The sequence below is a fragment of the Phalacrocorax carbo genome, chromosome 14 (assembly GCF_963921805.1).
Source record: "Phalacrocorax carbo chromosome 14, bPhaCar2.1, whole genome shotgun sequence".
Lineage (NCBI taxonomy): Eukaryota > Metazoa > Chordata > Aves > Suliformes > Phalacrocoracidae > Phalacrocorax > Phalacrocorax carbo.
This window is the reverse complement of record NC_087526.1, coordinates 14,367,219-14,388,115: the sequence shown is the minus strand read 5'-3', so window position 1 is coordinate 14,388,115 and position 20,897 is coordinate 14,367,219. Positions and strand designations below refer to the sequence as shown.

Here is a 20,897-nt window from a genome sequence, read left to right as displayed (position 1 = left end):
CTTTATTCCTTCACAGTTTCTTCTACCAAAGGCCTTGTACACTGTGGGAGGGTCAGTGGCTCCAGAGTTGACACTACTTGTTGTTCAGCAGTTAGATTATTAGCAGCTCACTGTTGTACTTAACTAAAATACTGCAGAGTTTGGGGTTTTGGTGCCGATATCTGCCTAATTTTTTTCCTGTCCTCACTGTCGTCATCCTGTATCTTATCATTTTCCTTTCTCACAGGAAAGTGTTTTTTAGTTCAGACAATCCTTTATAAGGTTTTAGCCTGGCTTAGTTCAGCCTAATGTTTGGCTTTACACTACTTGATGTCTAAGATGTAGTTGTCTCTTCTGATCAGTCCCTTGTCCAGATTCTTGTAGATTGTTTATTTCTAACCTCTTCCTGCTTATCCAGTTAGAGGTAAGGATCTTCTCTTCTGCCCTTCTTCACTTTGTTTATGGTGCACGTTTTTTTTTTTCTCAAGTTGATACCTTTCCTTGGAAGAAGCATTAAGCTTCTCTGCCTTCTATTCCTGAAACTCCTTGGATCTCAGTAAATCACTTAGTTTATAAAATTTTTGTCATTCTGAACAGGAATTGCAGACTTTTTTTTCCCCTTCCCTTTTATTTAGTTTATATGGAAACAACTGGTGATCACTTGATTTAGGGTTGGTTCTTTTATACTTTGTTCTTTGCTACTGTGTTCTTCGCTTCTTGCCAGCACCATCTCTGTTTCAAGACTCTGTTCTTATTGTCCAAGCAATCTGCATTGATACAGAATTATTCCAGCAGTTTCTGACCATGCCTACTGTGCTGGCTGGATCTTTTCTATTCCCTAGCGACTACTTAGTGACATTTTCTTTCTCCTTGCTGTTCCGTTTTCTGCTTTCCCTTTATCTCTAATTCTACACTTGTTTGAGATTGTCCTTTTATTCAACAAAAGATAGTGGCATGCCATAATTTTTGAAGTGATGCTGACACCTAAAGACACACTTCATTGATTGGAGGGTTTTTTCTGGACCGAGGGGGATTTGGTTTTGAGCAAGATATTGGACCTTCTCTCAAACTCGGCTCTGGATGGGGATGCTGAGGAGGCAGTATGGAATCATTTAGGTTGGACAGCAGCAAACTGATGTGTTCTCTCTCGTGCGAACCGTGACCAGCCGGGTGGTGCTCTCACTTGACCAGACCGGGGTTGCAAAGTGAAATTCTTCAATGGTGATTTCAAAATGTCAAACTTGCCCTGTCAGTTTTAACCCACAAGTCTCCTCACCTGATGAACACCATAGCCTTGTTGGAGTCTTTTCCACTTACTCAAGGCGAGCTGGTTAGGGGGGCAGCTAGACACGCGCTTAGGGTTGGCAAGCAAACACCCCCCTTCCCTTCCCAGCTGCCTTTGGGGTGGCGGGGCTGGCTGCGCGGCCTCGCTCCGCCCTGGCAGCGGCACAGGAGCGGGCAGCTGCCTTTGACTCCTTCCCAGAGGCAGGAATCTGTCGCAGGTGAGAGAGTGTCAGGATGGCTCCCGAGCCATCCGGAGCCCTGAAAGAAAACCATCTTCATACTCTGTGTGTAGCTTAAATCCCTTAAGTATTTCACGTGACATGCAAACTAGTAGTTTTAAATGCAAATTGGTGTTAACGTGTAGTTCCTCCCCTGGTTTGGGCCAGGGCTAAACCAGAACCGGAATAAAAGCACGGGGGGGGAAGAGCAAGCCCTTCGCGAGGAGCCTGCCCGCCGGGCCCCGGCCCCCCGGGGGAGGGGGGGAAGCAGAGGGGGGCGCGGGGCGAAGCGCGGCGTTAGCCTCAGCGGGGGAGCCGCGCCCCGCGAAAGGCGAAGCGCTCGGGGCGGGAGCGTGCCCGGCCCCGCCGCGGCGGCGCTCGGAGCTTCAGCGGCGCTCCCAAATAATCCCGTTGTCTTTAGGATTAAGCAGGTGCTTTATCCCGGCGGTCATCGCTGTCCTTGTCCTATGCAAATCTGAGCTCAAATGGTCGATCGATATTGATGTCCCCTACTTCGTGCTTCCCCCCCCCCCCCCCCCCCCCCCATTGTGGCATGCTTTTTCGGTAAAGTTGCCAGTGGAAAGGAATTCTTAGAATTTTGTTCAAGATTGTGTCTTTGCCTGTGTATAAAGCCTACGAGTGCAGCAGTACGCAGTGTGATTACGTATTTAGCCGTTAACTCTCTCGAAAGTAAAGTGAATAATCCAGAAAATTACTATTTTCAGCTGCAAATGCCTGGAAGCTGTTCGTAACAGCCGCTCGAACAAAGGACCCTGTGGGACCTGCCGCTCCTCGCACGCCCGGCTCTAGCAGAGGGTCGCCTCTTCCCCTCCCACCCCGGCGCTCGGCCGCGGTTCCAGCCCTCCGCGTAACGCAATCCCCTGCATTTACTCTCCATCCCCGCTGGAAACAGGGCAGGAGCAGGAAACCTCGGTTTGCTGGCACGACGCTGTACTTCAGCCGCTACCGATAGGAGATTTGTGGGTGCGCAGCTGGGCTGGAATCGGGATTTGGGCGAAAGAAAACCCAAACCAACCCTGCCACCCAGCCGCTGAGGAAGGCGCGGAGGGGACCCCGGGGCGGCGGGGCCGGCTTTGCGCGGGCTCGGGGGGAGCCTCCCCCCGCCCGCCCCCCGCCCGCTCCCCGCGCCGCCCGCCCGCCTCCCGCCCGCCACTCCGGCGGCTCCGCCGAGCAGCGCCGCGGCTCCGGCTGCCGGGGCCGCCCGGCCACGCCGATGCGGGGGATATTTGCGGGGAGGCAGCGGCACCGCGGCAGCGGGGAGGGCAGGTGAACTCCCGGGGAAAGAAAGGATGACCGGCGTCGCCGCGATCGTCTTTCTCCTGCAGCTCTTGCTCAAGGTGGAGGGACAGGTCTTCGCAGGTGAGTGCGCCCAGCCCGGCCGCCGCTCCCCCGGGCACCCCCCCGGGGCGGGCAGCTCTCCCCGGCAGCCCCCAACTCTTGGCCTCATCCCTTCCTGCAGCCCCTCGGCCTCGCCGGGAGCTCCCCGTGCGAGCCCCGGGGCGGGCAGGGATGGAAGCGCCTCTCGGAGGGCGGCTGCTCGGCGAGGGAAGGAGCCGGTCTCATCCAAAGTCGGTTTTTAGGGCGAGGCGCGGCGGAGCGCCGGCGGCGCCCGGTGCCAGCGGCGGGGCTGCGCGGCTCTGCCGGGCTCCCGCGGCGGCCGGCGCCAGCCTCTGCGCCCGGGACCGGGAGCCGGCGGCGGGACGCTGTGTGCGGCGGGCGGCTGCGTGCGGTGGGAGGCGAGCGCATCGCCTCTTTAGTCTCGGATTCACGACACTTGAGTCTTTTTTTTTTTTCCTCGCAGTAACCAGCCTCGCCGAGTCCGGGGCGGGAGTCAGCTCCCGCAGGCTGGGCAGCTCGCGGGAGTCTCCGCCGGTCTCCGCCAGCCGGGCACAGGGCTTTGGGGCCGTTCTCGGAAGTTTAGGAGCAGTTTTTTTCTCCCCTTGCATCTCCCAGCTCGAGTAACTTTCTCGGGGGAGGCTCAGCTGCTCGGACTGGCTCCTTCCCAGTTGTCACTCCGATGTTAAGGCATACTTTGCTCCCTGGCATGTGTACGTTAATAGTAGCCTGCTATTTCCCCCCTCCTGCAAGTTCCTTCAGGCATAGTTTGAATTACTTGAAGACGACAGGTGCTTATGGAGCTAGTTTTCCCCTTTTGTGCTATTCTGTAGGTAAAGCAAAGATATCTGTGGCTTTCTTTTTCCCTTGGATCTTTTAATATGGCATGAATTTTCTCACTGCAGCTTTTCTTTATAATAAAAATAAACAGTTGTAACTTCCCTCCTGACTTCATGTAGCGAGCCTTCTAAGTGTGGGGGGGTTTAAAAATCTTTTTTTTTCCTCCTACCTCTTTTTAAAACAAGTAAAAATTCCCTGTAGTGATAAATCTCCGTGCTTGAGACTTGGTTTCATGCCTCCAGCATGCCGAAGTTTAGTTCGTCTCGAACAGTGGAAGATTTTTCTTAGTTAAGACCGAGAGCTCGGATGACTTTTAAACAGAAATAGTGCGGAGCGCAGCAGATGCCGAGCGTGCAGTTGGAGCACCGTGTATATACGTGTGTGTGTATATATATATACACACACACCTCAAATTGCTCTCTTCGTGCAGTGCGGCTCAGAAGAAAGTTTGCTGTGCGAAGGGCCAGGCCGGCACGGGAGAGCCCTGGTCAGCTCGGAGAAGGAGATGCTGCAATCAATCCCCCACGCTTTGACACCCCCATGGTATCTTGTTGACATTGCTAGGCAACTGCACTGATCCGCAGATTTATTAGAAAGGCTGGGAAATCTAACCTAGTTAAATAGCTTCTTCCTTGAGTAAGCAATATGTGGAGCTTTTTTCTTTTTCTCTCTCTTCCAACTGTGTTTTCCTGCTCTCGACACTTGTCATATCAATTGAGGTTAGATCCTTGGCTTTTGATGAATCATTTAGCCAGATGCTTAGAAAAAAGACTTTTCTGTGAAAATGTCAAACTTTTAAAGGAGCAGAAAACAGTTTGTATTTGAGAGGAAATAGCAATATAATATGAGCGAAACACTGGCAAATTTAGAGATTAGCCAGATATTTTAATTATTTTCAGAAAACCATGATGTATTTTCATTTTTAGTTCGGTGGGAATAGCGTCTATGAGGCTTCCTAATTGTTAGTATTACCCTCCAGCTCCTCTTTTGGAGCGCTTCTTATCATTCAAAATAAGGGGAGCTTATTTTAATAAATAATGCTTTCTGAGCTGCTTCTATTAATGAAGGAAAAAGGAAGTTTTCTTCTCTTAGACTATATCTGGCAGGAAGGGTAGTGGGCTGGACTCTCCATATAGCCGATATTTTTATGGTAAAAACCAAATCTTTTCATATGCACTTTGGCTCTAAAATTTCACGAAGTTTGGAGGCTGCAGTTAATGCCGTCGGTGCATTTTCTCATTTTCCATCAGGTGGTGCTGTCTCCATAACTATCAGGATGCAAATAGCTCCTGTCTTTTCCTGATTGAATTATTTTTCAAAGCCTAATGCGTTTATTCAGCAGCCTTTTGTTAAACATCACCAAAAATTCACCGTGCAAGAAGTTGGCTGGGTTTTTTGATTTATTTTTTACGTGCTAGGTGGGCTAAGAAGTAGGAAAGCCCCAAATCAAGACAAAATGGTATGCTGTTCCTACCTGACTTGCATAGACTCATATTATCCACAACATATAAAATTAGAAATACTACAAAGTGACGGCAGAACGCTGATGGCTTCTTCCCAGAATACCTAGTTTCATACTGAGGGAGCTGGTGAACACTTATTTCTTTAAATAAGTGAATACAGAAATGACATGGAACTCTCTTCCCCAGCAATCACTTTGAGTTGCCTGCAGTCTCTGTACGTATTTATAACTGAAGGTATGTTTTTGAGGTTCTAAACTTTTTGTTAGCTTTAGGGTCAGCTACTAAATTAATTCTTTTACTCTCCCATAGAAGAGAGAGAAGTAACACCAGGTAATTCTAGTTAACTGCCCATTCTTTCAGGGTTTCAGAAATTAAGGAACTCTGTTTACAGGGAAGTTTTTTTTCCCTTAAAGCATGCGTGCAATTTTTCTCCCACCGAATACACGAGGTATTGTAGCGCTTGCTGTGCACTTTGCTACACTCTGGTTTGTGTGCATTTTTAGCACAACAGAGTGGAGAAGAGTGAGATTAAAGTCACTTGCAGCTGCGGGAAAGCTTCAGGAGGAAAGTAGGACAGTGGGTTTACATTGGGACTGTTCACCTGAACACCAGATTGCTTTGAACCTTGCTTTTTCTTCTGATGTTGGTGTTTGTTTTAATTTTTTAATGATCCTGCTCCTTGTTTCACTGTGGCAGAGCTCCTGAATGGCTGGATACGTAGCTGTTTGCTTTCAGAGACTGCTGCCATAAAGTTACAGCAACTGATAGTTTATTACACATGGCTCGTCCAGGGGAGGGGGAGGATGAAAGGGGAGCAAAGAAGCAAACTCCAAGGAATTTTTGGGGGAAGATTAATTCATTTACTAGTTCATTTACTCACAGATTTTGCTGTCAGTAAATTGGCAATGAAAAATGGATGTTTCTGAGCTAGCTACTCTGTGGCAATTGTTAACAATGCAGCCATTTAACTCAATAATCACTTTTCGCTCCCTCTGGGGAGCTGTTAGCACTACAATTCAACTTTATTTTTCATTCCTGGCTGGCTTAATTTGTTTCCTAATACATAAACAATTAATATTAAAAAGGTTATGGTGTGAAACCCCCTATTTCCACAGCGGCAATGAAAGGTCACTGTGTGTATGAAGGCATTTGTGAATCTCTCAGTGATAATCCTTCTCTTTTACAAATGCAGAGCCCTTTTTCACCAGCCACCCTTCTGAAAGTCCCTCAGCTCTGCTTTTCCTGTTTAATTGCACTGTTTTAGTCTGTTATGCTCTATGTGCAGCCCCACGTGCTCTAGTTTTCATTAATATTATGGGAATGATTTGGGACACTTACTGTAGAGTATTATAGTATTTTTTTAGAAGGCACCATCATCTGTTACCATGGAAACACGTATAGTGGTAAAAATGTAGGTCTGAGGCTTTGTGAACCTCAAAAGGTATGGACAAGGGTTGTTCCTTATAGGAACAATTGCTTTTGCATATAAAATCTAGTTAAGTGGCGAGAAGAAAGGGAAATAAATTGATCTGTTCAGCATTTCACTGACAATCCTTTTGAATAACGTTCTGCAAAGAAGGATCAGTGTCTCTGATTCTCTCTCTGTATGGGGGGGTGTTTTAAGCTCATTATTTATCATAATAGTTGTTTTATGCCTCCGGTAATTTTCATTGTAATTTTATAAATGGGGTAAATGAATGTGTATTGGCAGGTATTGTTCCTTGCTTGAATGGAAAGTGCTGAATGTAGAATTGGAGATGTGTGCAATGTTACCACCGGAGCTTAAATATTTTGGCAGTGAGCAAATCTGAGACTGACTTAACCTGGCCCTAATTAAAAAAAAAATAAAATAAGGCAGATGCCATCTGAAATCTACCTGCCAAAATCTGATTGAAGTGTGTATGGGTTTGCTCTCTAATGTGAGCAGTAAGAGCAATAATACGTATCTGTTTTGCCGTAGAAATACTGAAGCCTACTTAACATTCATAGAAACTCTTATGATGTTTGGGTGACGAGCAGCAGGAGTGCGTGTGTGTACTGCTATATAAAGCATATGTCCTTTATAGAAAGATTTCTTAATTTTTTATGGAAACTGCTTCGCTCTGTTTCCTCGGTGTCTCATAAGGCATAGATAATACATGTAATGAAGCTTCGAAAACATGCTTGTAGGTACATTCATAGATGAGGTTGCAGAGAATTTAAAGAACAGCAGCATATAGAGCTCACCTGCTGTTCTAAACTGACCCAAGTTGTAGTTCAGATTTCCTGCTGCGATGTGAGAAACCTCCCGTGCCTCCCTTTGCCTCGGCACCAAAGGGCTCCACTTGAGCAACGAACAGCTCGTGGGTTGACACTTCTTGGCTCTGTGGTGTCATTTGTGAGAAGAATATGGTGCGCTTGGCTTTTATGAGTTCTGAACATTTTATGAAGCGTGGTATTACTCGGCTCATTTAAGCCAGTGTATTTGGCCAAGAGTCACATTTCCCTGGTACTATTCCTGTTTCCTAGTTCTCAAATTTTTATTCTGATGGTGCTGCCCGGTTTGTGCCGGTTAGCACTGCTTGGATATCATTTAGTTTAGATGATATTTTGCTTTTTGGGGGAAATCCTTACCGGTCTCTTGACCTAGCACTTTCCTGGCCCTGTCTTGCCTCTTACTTTTGAATGCCACTTTCCTCCCACCACCCTGCTTTTCCAGGCAAACCCAAAGGAGAAGAGCAACCCTATGCACCCCAGAGCAGACACGCGAAGGTGAATGTTGTTGATGGTATCAGACAGGACTTTTTGCAACCTGGCCTGGCTTTCTGTACACTCGTAGTTACATAAAAAAAGCAATTGCTTCTAGTGTTCCTTATTGCAAGCTCTAAAGATCGTACATCTTCATGGTGGAAGAGACAATTACTATGTCTTAATCAGACTATACGTCATTTAATCAGACCTACTTGTTTTTTTAATATCCGATAAATACATCCCATCTATTATACCACGGTTCGGAGGTGTCGGATACTTTGCAAGCTGGATGGCAGGGCATTGCGCATTCCAGAAGAAAATGCTGATAAGTTAGTTAAAGAAAACAAGGTCCTTTGCAGAAAGAAGACTGTAAGTATTGCTTAATACCACAGTTAAAGATGATGTAATTCCGGGGAGTAGAAGCATACCCACCTGTGAACAAGACCTGGTAAATAGGACAAGGAACCCCAGGAAGAGTGAACCTACTTAGTGCTAGGTTTCCTCTGGCTTTCTTGTTTTCTTTTAACTGGTGCTTGTAAATCAATCCAAGGCCAGCCCCTCGATTTCTTCTGTTCTCCAGCTGGGTCTCTCTGGGACTTGGGAATTCAAGCTGATTTGGTGAGTTCTGCCATGGTTTGAAGCGCTGCTGCTCATGTAGCTAAAGAATGATTGAGCTGCTTGTGAATTTTGGGAGGATGGGACCTGGCTCTTGTTCCATGATATTTGAGTTCATCTCTCAGAAAGGCTGTGGGGTTTGACAGCTGATGATGTTGTGTGGGCACAGATCAGCACTGCAGCCTGAGCAACCTATCGTTACGCAAACCTCTTTATTCAAAACTGCTGTTTCTTTTGTAGTGGAAACGCTCAAAGTATCCCATATCTCATATTTGGTTAGCTGAAATATCTTCAGATCTGACGTAACAGAGGAAATTGTTTACTGTGCTTTTTTCACGTACATCCTTGTCATAATCTCAGCTTCGTTCCCAAGTAGTGACTACGTTAAATGACTGGGAAGCAGCTCTTGGGTGCTAATTTAGCTGTACATTGAGCAACGGAGGGCTGATTCACTACTTGTCCTCTGCAGCGTTGTGAAGAACGATATCAAGAGTGTTGCAACTTAATCTCGGGTTTATCCATTTTTGTGTTGGGGATGAATCCTTCTCTCTTTAATTTGAAGAAAATATCATTACCTGCGTGAGCAGAAGTAGGCTTTTGCTCTGTACTGGGGATGATGGTCTTGAAATGTTGTGCTTTTGGCTCTAGTACTGCCGAGTTTGTCACTGTTACTGGAATGACCTTAATCTGTGTGCATGTGACTCTTCATTCCCATAGTATCGACTCAATAGGTCAGCTCTTTGATAATGGCGGGAGAAGCTTTGCAAATAGTAAAAAAAGACCTAAATAGGACAATTGTGTGCAGCGGGCTTTCAGGTTCTCTTTCTAATGAAAAATCGTGGAGTTGAGAATGGTATCGATGCCGCATGGTTTTGTTTATTTAAGAAGATAATGAAGATTGGTAAAAGTGTTGCTTGGCAGAAAGCATGTGTAGTTGCGAGCACCTAGCAGAAGTAGGGCATGAAGATGAAGTTGGGGAGGAAGGAGGGAATTAAAGCAATTTAACTGCTATAGATGGGTCTTTCTTCCTTTTAGAAATACACTTACTGGAATTGCAGCAGTATTTGCTGGGTAAGCAGAACAGCACTTCTGTCAGCAAGATGGGAAGCTGCTGTGCTTGATGGTTCATTTCTCCAAAATAGGGATTTTTCTTTCCGTGTGCACCCATTTATGTGCTGGCAGTCCAAATCTTATTCTGCATTTCTAGGTGTGAATTCAGTGCTCTAATAGAAACACTTGTTGGTGAAACTGTGAAGTGTGATGTATTTCCACCAGAACCAGTTGTTTCTTGGGAAATATTTCATGTTTTGATATTTATTGCAGAGCTGTGTGGCTGAGAGAGATATATTTTTAAAATAAATGAACAAACAAAAACCCCAAAACGCAAGGAACAAAAAAAACCTAAGCCAAGAGGCTGTGTATATACAGCTCCACGCTTGACTCTATTGGGTTGGTGTCAAGATTTTTTACTACTTTGTTCTCTCTGTTTCTTCCTAAGAACCAGAAAGCACCAATATTTAACCTTCGCCAGCTATTTCTAGAGTTTTTGATGCAAGTCCACCATTTGCAAGAGGTGTATGTACCTGCATTCCCGTTCTGGCAAGGGGACATGCTTTCTCTAGCCTTCAGCTTGGGCGTGTTTGTAAGCTGGCTGAGCAAAAGAGCTTGTTACCTTCTTTCTCATTCTGGACTTGATAGGCAATTTTGAGTTTGTAATGGCATCAAGTCACCTCTTCTAGTGAGCTTCTTTAATAGAAAGTCCATTTTTTTCCTCTTTATTGTTTGTTAAACCTTATGGGATTGCTTTATTGTATAGTGACTTTGAAACATCTGAAAAGCCAGCTGTGTTAAATGCTTCAGAGGCACAAGCGACTAACTTTTGTACCCTGAAGAACATTTTCATCTTGCAGTTGTACATGAGAGAAACAACAGAAGAAACTGGAGCAGAGTTGCAGCCAAGCAGCAAAGGTGGCAGCTGACAAGATGCTGGTGTGTTGGGGTGGGGGGGTTTAGTTACGGAGAAGGTGATGAGAAGGCGAATACGATGAGAATTATAGCAGTAGGAAGAGGAAGGCAGCAAGTATGAAAAGAAACGTGAAAGGTAAAAGCAGCCTGACAGAATAGAAACAGTGAGGAAGGAGACAAAATAAAGCTCAAGAAATTGGCTGCTATCCCTGACGCTCGGCAGACTGGGAGGATGGCTGTCGCTGCCATCATCTCTGTCTCCCTTCCTGTAAGTTAACTGTCAGCAAAGTTATCGCTAGATAGCTCGTTGCCACAAATTTTGGTCCTGAGGCCGAAACGTGGGCTGCGCTCCCTGGTTTTCACTGTCCCTCGTTATTTTTACGCTGATGTTTTCCCAAACTGGTTGAGCGTGTGTCTCCACAAACCAAACTGATCTGAATATTTTGAATTGACTAGTAACCCATTCTAGGTTTGCTTAGAAAAATGTACAAGACTTGTATGTTAAATTTGTCAGTCGCTAATATTTTAAGAGCCTAAAACATGATAGAAGCAGTTTTCCCTGTTGTGACCCTAGCTCAGCTGATGCTTCAGAGGTCTGTTCCTGTGTTCACGCTGCAGTTGCATGCTATTTATTTCAGTACAATGAAAAAGAATAAGGATGCAAAAGGAAGATACTTTGATATATTTGCCTTCTGAAATATGTGCTACCCATCCCTGTCTGTACCACAGTAGCTCATCGGGATAGCGACTATGCCTGGGTGCCTCAGCGCAGCACTGGGCTTGGTTCGGAGCCTGTGCGAGGCAGCCCAGATGTAATGCATAGTTTTGTGTAGCAGCCAAACAAAATTAAATGTCCAGAAGTCGTCATGTCTATCAGCAAGCTAAGGCAGATTGCTCATCTTTATTCCTTCTCTTAAAAAAACTTCTTTTTTTTTTTTTTTGAAGTTGTGTTGGTTTGAGTCAGGCCTTTTTTGTTGCATTATTGGCACTGACTAAACAGGAACGTAACCTTCTGATAAATTTGACTTTCAGATTGGTGGCTTCCAGCTCTGTGCTCCTGTGGTCTGGCTGTTTGTTGCCAGCACTGGTTCATTCCCTTTAGGGCAAATGGACCTCTCCGAGGCGCCCTGCGTCGCTCCGCTTGTGTCCTGCCTGCAAAAGGCAGGTAAAGAGGCAGCTGTGGCCAGTTCCGTGCCAGCAAGCCAGACAGTTATTTTGTGGTGCTCCTGCACATGAGCACATGCAGGTGGTTATTGCTGGGGATGCTGCTGATGGTTTGGGTGCTGCCTAGTTGAACTGGACCTGCTGTTTAATTTGGGCGGGGAAAGATTTCATTAAATCTAGGACCAGTTGAAAAGTTTCCCCAACTGGGATCTGAAAATCGATTTTTATTTTTTTAAGAAATAAGCTGTTCTAAAATGAGCAGTTCCCCTACAGTTATTGACATTCAAACATTTCAGCATGCATTGGAAAAAAAACCAACCCTATTCCATTATTTTGTAATAGATGATATAATAAAATGTTTTGGGTTGGAAGTGACCTTAAAGCCTGTCTGGTTCCAACCCCCTGCGATGGGAAGGGGCACCTTCCACTAGACCAGGCTGCTCAAAGCCCGGTCCAACCTGGGCTTGACCACTTCCAGGGAGGGGGGCATCTATAGCTTCTCTGGGCAACCAGAGAAGTTTCAATAAATCTCGTTAAAGAGTGTTACATGTACTTTAAAAAGAGATTTCTGCTATGAAAATGGTGGTCAAAACACTGCTGTGGCTTCCTGAATGAATTATTTTTGCTAGCAATAGGGTGTCCTATACAAACAGTAAATGTATTTTTATGATTAAAAAATAGGAGATGGTGTATGTACTAACAGATATCAGCACATGGTAGCAATAATCAGAGAAGCGGAAAGCTTGGAAATAAACAAACACGCTGTCTCTGTTGGCACAGGGATAACCCTGGAGACTGCCAAGGCCAGAGCCTGCAAAAATAAGAAAGTATAATTAATTGTCCTTAAATGAACCTACCAAGTAAAAATCTCTCTCTTAAAGTAAACTCTCAACTTTACATCTTTTATAATAACGCTTTTCCACGTACCAAAGTTTTTAATGTTCTATAATGTGCTTATTTACATCGCTGTGCATGCTTAGCGTAAAGAATCGGCATACGGAGTATAGCTGCATTGGACATCTGTGTTACCCTGGCACTTGGCTTTTCTTGCAGTAATACAAAATTATTTCTTAAAATGGCTGACAAGTAATGTTTGGGAACACAGTCTTGGTGGTGTGTTGAAGGTCGCTTGGCCGGTGTCTATATCAAATCACTCCCATTTTTGTTGTTTGTTTGGTTTTTTTTTTGGTAAGAGGCTTTTTCTCCCTTCCAGCGGTTCCGATGCCTGTGTTGATGTGAAGAGCTCTCAGGGCAAGAAAGCAGAAAAAGTATTATTTTGCCCCACTTTTTCTAGCTTCTATTGCTAACAATGCTATATAAATGTGAAAAAGAGTTTAACTAAAAGTACTAAATTTCTTTGGGTCACTTAGCATGTTTCCAGTGGCTACTGACTTCAGGGTGACTTGCAGGTGTTTGGGACCTGGAGCACGCAGGAAGCAACAGAAGCATTATCAATACACTCCAAACTTGTATCATGTATCCTGCTTGCCAAGTATAATTCATGTCAAAATTTCTGAGGAAAGTACAGAATGTGTGTTTGGATTATACAGTATATAACAACTTACCCATTGCATGCTTCCTCATAACACAGGGGATGGCAGAAAGACCGTTCAGCAGGATCAGACTTCAGATACCATTTCCATTAAGGTTCAGGAGAAACTTAGAAGCAGCTCCTTTTTAAGTTTTTCTTAGTGAAATTAAACTTGAAAGAACTGCAAAGGGGAGAGATAAGGTCAGAGGTAAGAATCATAAGGAGAAATTTAGCCCCAGTCTTGGGAATCATTGCAGTATTGCAATATAGATCCAGAGTAAATGTATACAAGGTTATTTTGAGAGGATGAGAGAAATCTGGGAGTGATTAATGCTGAGGTTTTGAGAGCTGAGAATTGACAGTATATTTGCATGGAACTGAATATGAATTTGAAAGGAACCAAATACATTAAAGGCAGAATATGCCACCTGCTGTGTATGTAGTTTAAAAAAGTGTATGTCTGGGATTTTTTTTTTTGTCTGGAATATACCCCTCAGCCCTGAACATCATCTTATTCCTGAGGGTGACAAATTAAAGTATTGGGAGTACCTACAAGTGGCAGCAGTTTCTCCACTCTTGAGCAAAGAATTACAGTATCTAAATACATTTAGCTTCTGGACATGTAGCTGAGAATGGAGCTGTGAAAGGGAGAGCACCTCAGAGGGAAGGAAGGGGAGGAAGGGACAATTATTTAATGTGCACCCGGGGTAATAGAATGAGATTAAAACAAGAGGAATAATTTACTTTGAGCATTTGGAAAATCTTGTTGTGGAATTGTGTCCCAAAGGAAATGGTGGAAACTCTGTTGCCGAGTCATTTTAATTTAGACGGGGCAAAATAATTGACTACCTTCTGTAGAGGAAAAAAAGTACTGTGCTCTGAGAAAACAAGTTGAATAATCCACGGTGGGCTTTTTCCCCCTTCTAAAATTCGAACTCACATGTAATGCTGTTGAAGAGGAGGATAGCGAGAGGAAAAAGAGGGATGCTGTATTTATCTTATAAGTGTAAATGATGTTAACACATACAAATGCTTCTCAATTGTTTTTAATTAATCTGATTAAATAGCTGTTGCATATCTGTTAAATATCAGCGGCACAGCAGTGAATTCAAGACTGCCTCACGCCCCCCTCAGGTTCCTCCCACTCCCCTCCCTAAATCTGTGTTCAGACTTGATCTAACTCGGGGGCAAATAGGGAATGCAGTGTTCAAAAAGAGAAAAAGGGGGGGGTGTGTGGCAAAAAACCCATCCCAAACTAGAAGTGCCACGTATGATTTGTAAGTGCTAAAAGAGTGGATGACGTACAAGTCAGAGAGGGGAAGTGTTAAGCATGTGATGTCTTAGTTCTGTATCAAAGTTCCTGAGTGATTCTGGGTGAGTTGTTCAAGCCAGGACTTGGCAGGTGAGCACTAGCTATCACCCCAGTGGGGCCCCGAGTTGGGGCCCTGTATGTAACATCCAAAAGGGCTTTAGAAGTCATGGCTGCAGCTGAAATCAGTGCCGCTGCCTTTCCAATGTGTGGGATTTATAGATTCCTGAGGACCCTGAGAATCTCGGGGTACTTCGAGTGGGGAGCATGGAGTTAACATGGGTATCTGCCCTTAATCTCTCTTTGAGTCCCTAAAAGGGGAAGGGTTGAACCCAGTGCTGTGAGGTGGGGGGTGAGTGCATCTGTGAATGTTCATGAAGGAACAGAAATTCTACAGCTCTAGAGAAATCTGAGAGGAAATTATTAATCTTCTCTGTGGAGATCAGTTTGCATAGCGTGCAGTAAATAATGCTGCACGGAGCTAACAATAAGAATAAAACAAAATATTTAATAGCTGCTCATTCAGTAAGTACCATCCATCTTTTGCCCAGAGCGACAAAAGGTCCTATGCCAGGAAAGAGTGTGTGATCAGGTAATTTTAAGTCAAACCGGAAGAGGATTGCTGCAAGGTTTTGTGGATAACCTTCTGCTAGGGCAATACCCTCAGAAAGCTTTTGATTTTTATTGTTAACAATATTGCCTTCTCTTTTTTAATTATTGTCTTTTTTGACATAGGGAAGCTCATCACCAGCAAGAGCTGGGCACTAATTTGGGGGCTTGAATGTATTGGTGGGGGCTTTTGTGTGCTGCTTGGCAATCACGAGCTGGTCTGTATAACTGTGCAGTACCCTGCCTCTTCTTTTTTTGTGCAATATCATCCCAGAATTCATAAAGTAAGCATTCCAGCAAAAGTTTGGGTTCTCGGGCAGAGTGAGCTGTGCAAACAACTCCTCTGTATGGTGATCGTGGAGGATTGTGAGGAATTGTATTGTGGCTTAGACTTGACCTGCAAGCGGACAGCTGGACTGTAATGAATTGGGAGTTGAGGTTTTATGATTGTTCATTTTTTTTAAATGTCTACAACATGATGCTTCACGGTGCACTCGTTTTGTACTTCTTGTTTGGATCAAAAGCAGCATTGGGTATGCAATTAAGGCCACCCTGTGCTTTGTTCACTTTAACTGAAATAGTAAAAAGCTGGGTCGGGAAACCAGTACTGTTGCAATTAAATTGAATAATCGATTATTTGAATCCCATTAAAGAAAAAATAAACTGTTATTTGTCTAGAAAGGTTGGACTAGATGGTCCCTGAGGTCCCTTCCAACCTGTGATTCCGTGATCAGTCAACTTGAGGGAATTAATGTCTTCTGAAAATTAACTTCAGTTCTATTCTTTATTGTTCTCAGTATTTACATTATCGCAGTGTTAAGGAGAACTAATAATGAGTTTCTGCAAAACTTTCTCCTCTTTCTTTATACCCTCAGACTTCCAACTCACTTCCCTTACTCTGCTCTTTCCTTTTGCAAGCTGTATAGAGTGGCCACTTACTCTTCCTGTGTCCAGTGAGTTTCCTGTAAGGCCCATCAGCGGTCTTAGGTGATGTGCTAGGAACTCATTGTGGCGCAACAGCAGGTGTGTGTGCCTGTGTGCTTGCAACATATCCCTAATAAATATGCAGAGCTCCTGTTCTGAGGCCATATAGGTGAATGGATTTATTTAGGAATCCTCTCTAAATTCTCCTCTTCACTGCAACAGCGCTCTGATAGGAAGAGTAAGAAGGTAAGAAAAAAAAATCAGTGATTAAAAATGTTTTAGCAGAGCTTTTTCTAAGAGGATTTTTCTTAGTTTTCTGTCCTAAATGTTTAACGTCATACGTATTTGATAGACGGAAGGCAGCACTGTGGTGGCTTTACGCCATGCTGTTGGTACAGGGAGGGAGGCCCTATTTGAAGGGGATCTCGTAGTGTCATTGGGCTGCCATCAGCTCGTGGGTTTTGTTTTCCCAGGGCTGGTACTTAAGCTTATCCCAACCCACCGTGAGTGCATCGCAGGCCTGCCAGCTGTGCTGCATGGTAAAGCAGCCTCTGCTGAGAACGCACACCAAGGGTCTTGAGGTTGTGGAAGAAGTTTGTGACAGGTCACCAAAAGACTGGGAGAAGCGTGGTGGGATGAATAAATTTGCTTTTTCACTGCCATGGATTTAGTTTCCACTGGCATCTAATTCACACTGGAAGGAAAGGCTGTCATATTTCAGGGTATCTGTGTCAGAACGGTAGCTTAGTTAATTGTTCAGAAATAGACGGCACTTACAATTTTTTTTATGGAAGCTTGGGACCAAACAGAAGTCTGGAAACTTAAACTGCAGTTTATTGATAGTACATGTCCATAGAACACAGTAATGAAATAATACAAGGTAATGGGAGTGGGAATCACATATTCAAGCTGATTTTTATGTAGGACTTTACGGTGACTCTTTCTGCTCCCTTCCTTCCATTTTAATGTTTTAAAAAGTAAATAGAGATGAGAATTATTTGTTGTATTGACTACTGTTCCCCAGGATACCTCTTATCTGATAATAACTTTGATTCCAAAGATACTGAGGAGGAGGAAAATGTTTACATAGCCATTTTATAACAAGGCAAATCGAGTACAAGAACATTATCTGTAATAGATGTATAACTACACAAAGGAAATTATTTAAAGAAAATATATTCTAAGATGAACATGAATCAAGATCTTCCCCTCCCCCAGTCCTTTATGATACTTCACTCTTAATTAATCTTTTAGAAGTAAGTATATTGCAACCCTCTGCACTCTTTCTGCTGCTGGTTTTCCAGAAGAATTGAAGAGTTCTGACTCACCATGCTTGCACTTTGTAATCTCACAGGTGAAAATGAAACCTTGCCCTTTTCAGCTAACTTTAGCTTTCCCTGATGACAAAGCAGCCTATTGAATGTTGGACTGAAATAATGCAAATTGTGAGAAGCATGCTCCCTTCATAATACTTTTTATACTCCCAGGAATTTCTGCATTGTGAGACACCCCAGCAGGGAATAGAAGAATATTTTTCTTATGCTTAGATCAGGGATTTGGGATTTGGAGGCTCAGGTTTTCTGTTCCAAGGTCTGTCCCCATCTTGTTTTATAACCCTGGGCAAGTTAATTTTCCCATGTCTCAATTATCTATTGTAAATGGCACATATGTTTCTTTTCTATCTCACAGGAGTCTGGGGAAGCTTAATTAGCACTTGTGAAATACTTTGAGATCTCCTGATGAAAGGCAATATCAGTGCAGTGTGTTTTCAGGCTGGTTCTCCTCTCACTCCCAATATTATCAAACGATACCTTCTCTAGAAGGTTTGATAAGATTTTGACTGTCATCCATGAACATGCACTGAATGAAATCAGTAGAGCTACTTAGTATTCATAAGAAACTTTTGGAAGATAAAGTATAAGTGGTGTACTTCTCTTCCTTATAGGAAGAGCTGCCAGTCCTCTGGTCCTCTACTAGCCAGTTGAAATGAGAACCGGTAGTTTCACCACTGTCTGTAAACAAACAAAAAACCCAAACCAACCCAAAAAAATCTGTCGGAACTCATGTACTGAGGCTTGTGTCTTCCAGAATTTGTTTTAAAAGTGTGGTCATTTTGTATTTTAAACTCTTCTGCCCTTGTTGCCTTTTGTAGCCAAAGCATAGAGGTCCGGGTTAGAAATTAAATTGTGCTTTCATCGTAGAGCCCTGTGTACAAGATAGAATAGTTGGCCTCTAAAGGTCCCTTCCAGCCCATCTAGTCCAACCCCCCTACTGTGAGCAGGCGCATCTTCAACTACATCATGCTGCTCAGAACCGCATCCAACCTCACCTTGGATGTTTCCAGGGATGGAGCATTGACCACTTCTCTGGGTAACCTGGGCCAGTATTTCACCACCCTCATTGTAAAAAATTGCTTCCTTATATCTAGTCTAAATCTACCCTTTTTCAGTCTAAAACCATTAGCCCTTGTGCTATCACAACAGGCCCTGCTAAAAGGTCTGTCCCCATTCCCTCTCCCCCCCAGGTACTGAAAGGCTGCAACAAGATTTCTCTGGAACCTTCTCTTCTTGGGGCTGAACAGCCCCAACTCTCTCAGCCTGTCCTCACAGGAGAGGTGCTCCAGCCCTCGGGTCATTTTTGTGCCCCCCTCTGGACCCACTCCAACAGGTCCATGTCCCTCCTGTGCTGGGGGCTCCAGAGCTGGACGCGGCGCTGCAGGGGGGTCTCACCAGAGCGGCGCAGAGGGGCAGAATCCCCTCCCTCGCCCCGCTGGCCACGCTGCTTCTGATGCAGCCCAGGATAACGTTGGCTTTCTGGGCTGCGAGCACACATCGTTGGCTCAGGTCCAGCTTTTCATCCACCAGTACCCCCAAGTCCTTCTCTGCAGGGCTGCTCTCCATCCCCCAGGCTGTATTGATACTGGCGGTTGCCCCAACCCAGGTGCAGCACCTTGTACCTGGCTGTGTTCAACCTCATGAGGTTCTCACAGGCCCACGTCTCCAGCTTGTCCAGGTCCCTCTGGATGGTGTCCTGTCCCTCAGGTGTGCCAACCACACCACTCAGCTCGGTGTTGTCTGCAAACTTGCTAAGGGTGCAGTTGATCCCATTAATATCATTAATGAAGATATTAAAAAGTACCAGTCCCAATACAGACCCCTGAGGGACACCACTTGTCACCAACCTCCACCAGGACATCGAGCCATTGAGCACCACCCTCTGGATGTGACCATCCAACCAATTCCTCATCCACCGAACAGTCCATCCATCAAATCTGTACCTCTCCAATTTAGAGAGAAGGATGCTGTGGGGGACTCTGTCAGAGGCCTTACAGAGCCCAGATAGGTGACATCCATAGCTCTCCCCTTGCCCACTGATACAGTCACTCCATCACAGAAGGCCACTAGGTTGGTCAGGCAGGACTTGCCCTTGGTGAAGCCATGCTGGCTGCCTTGGATCACCTCCCTGTCCTCCATGTGCCTTAGCACAGCTTCTAGTAGGACCTGTTCTGTGACCCTCCCACGCACCTAGGTGAGGCTGGCAGGTTAGTAGTTCCCAGGGTCCTTATTTATACCCTTTTTAAAAATAAGTGCAATGTTTCCCTTTTTCCAGTCCCCAGGGACTTCACCTGATTGCCATGACTTTCCAAATATTACGGAGAGTGGCTTAGTAACTACATCAACCGACTCCCCCAGGACTCTGGGATGCATCTCATCAGGTCCTGTTGACTTATGTATGTTCAGGTTCCTCAGGTGGTCACAAACATGATCTTTATGGTGGGAGGGACTTCGCTCCCCCAGTCTTGAGGTCCATCCACTTGAGAGGTGTGGGAAGAGAGGCTGCCAGTGAAGACTGAGGCAAAGAAGCTGTTGAGTACCTCAGCCTTCTCATCTGTCGTTACCAGTCTGCCAGTCTTGCTCATCTCGGGGGTACGCTCCCTTTGACCTTCCTTTTCTGGCTGACATATCTGCAGAAGCCCTTCTTATTATTCTTTGCATCCCTTGCCAAGTTCAGCTCCAGCTACGCCTTGGCCTTCCTGACCCCATCCTTACACAACTGCACAGTGTCTCTATACTCTTTCCAGGATACCTGTCTCTGCTGCTTCTACCGTGCATTTTCTTCTTGACCTTTAGCAGGTCTTGACTCATTCATGCTGGTCTCTTGCCTTCCTTGCCTGATTTCTTGCACCTGGGGATCAAGAGCTCTTGTGCTCTGTGGAAAGTGTCCTCAAAGATCTGCCAGCTCTGTTCTGCTCCCTTGTCCCTGAGGGCTGTTTCCCAGGTGTCCTATTAACTAACTAAGGCAGGCAAGATAAAAAAAAAAAAATCATTCAACCTGGGGTTGTTGGGAGCAGGCAGTTGTAATTATCCTTGGGGAGCTCCTTTGTTTTAGGGACTGTGTGCAACCTTTTTAACAAAAGAAATTTAAGAGCTTTATTGGAGGATGTGAATGTCTTGCTCCTCCAGAATGAGTTTTGTGCTTCCTCAGGCAAAAGCAAACTCCTGTAAGTGAGCCCCTGACCCAAGGGCAGGCCCCCATGTGTTACATTCATGCTCCTTTTCTCCTTGCAGCTAGTCAAACTTGTGTTATCAACAGCCTCAGGGAGCCTTGCGTATCAGACTAGCACCTGAATGAGCGGTGGAGCACTGTCACCTTGCTTTTGCAAGGTAAATGCCTGGGGATGTCTCCATCCTAAGTGGATTCTGGAACTTGCCTTTTCAGAGGGTGCTCTGTCGCAGGTGATGGATGCATTGGGGCAGGGCAAACATAGATTTTTCACACAGTTGACAAGTATTCTTTTCAAGAGAGATGCTGTCATAGCAAATATACAAATGCCGGGAAGTGAAAGAGGTTTGTTTTTTCATTTGAGAGGTTGTTAAGAATTGATTTTGAGGTGAGACCATCTTTTTTAT

At 44.8% G+C, this 20,897-nt stretch overlaps 1 protein-coding gene across 1 annotated transcript in view; it reads left to right on the top strand.

Annotated features, from left to right (window-relative positions):
• The first annotated feature begins 2,629 nt into the window (after positions 1-2,629).
• PTPRT (protein tyrosine phosphatase receptor type T) overlaps positions 2,630-20,897 on the top strand; it is a 474,734-nt gene continuing 456,466 nt past the window's right edge. The window contains exon 1 of the mRNA XM_064465788.1: positions 2,630-2,861. Within this exon, the coding sequence (XP_064321858.1) occupies positions 2,792-2,861 (70 nt within the window). The 5' untranslated portion in view covers positions 2,630-2,791. The remainder of the gene's footprint in view (positions 2,862-20,897) is intronic.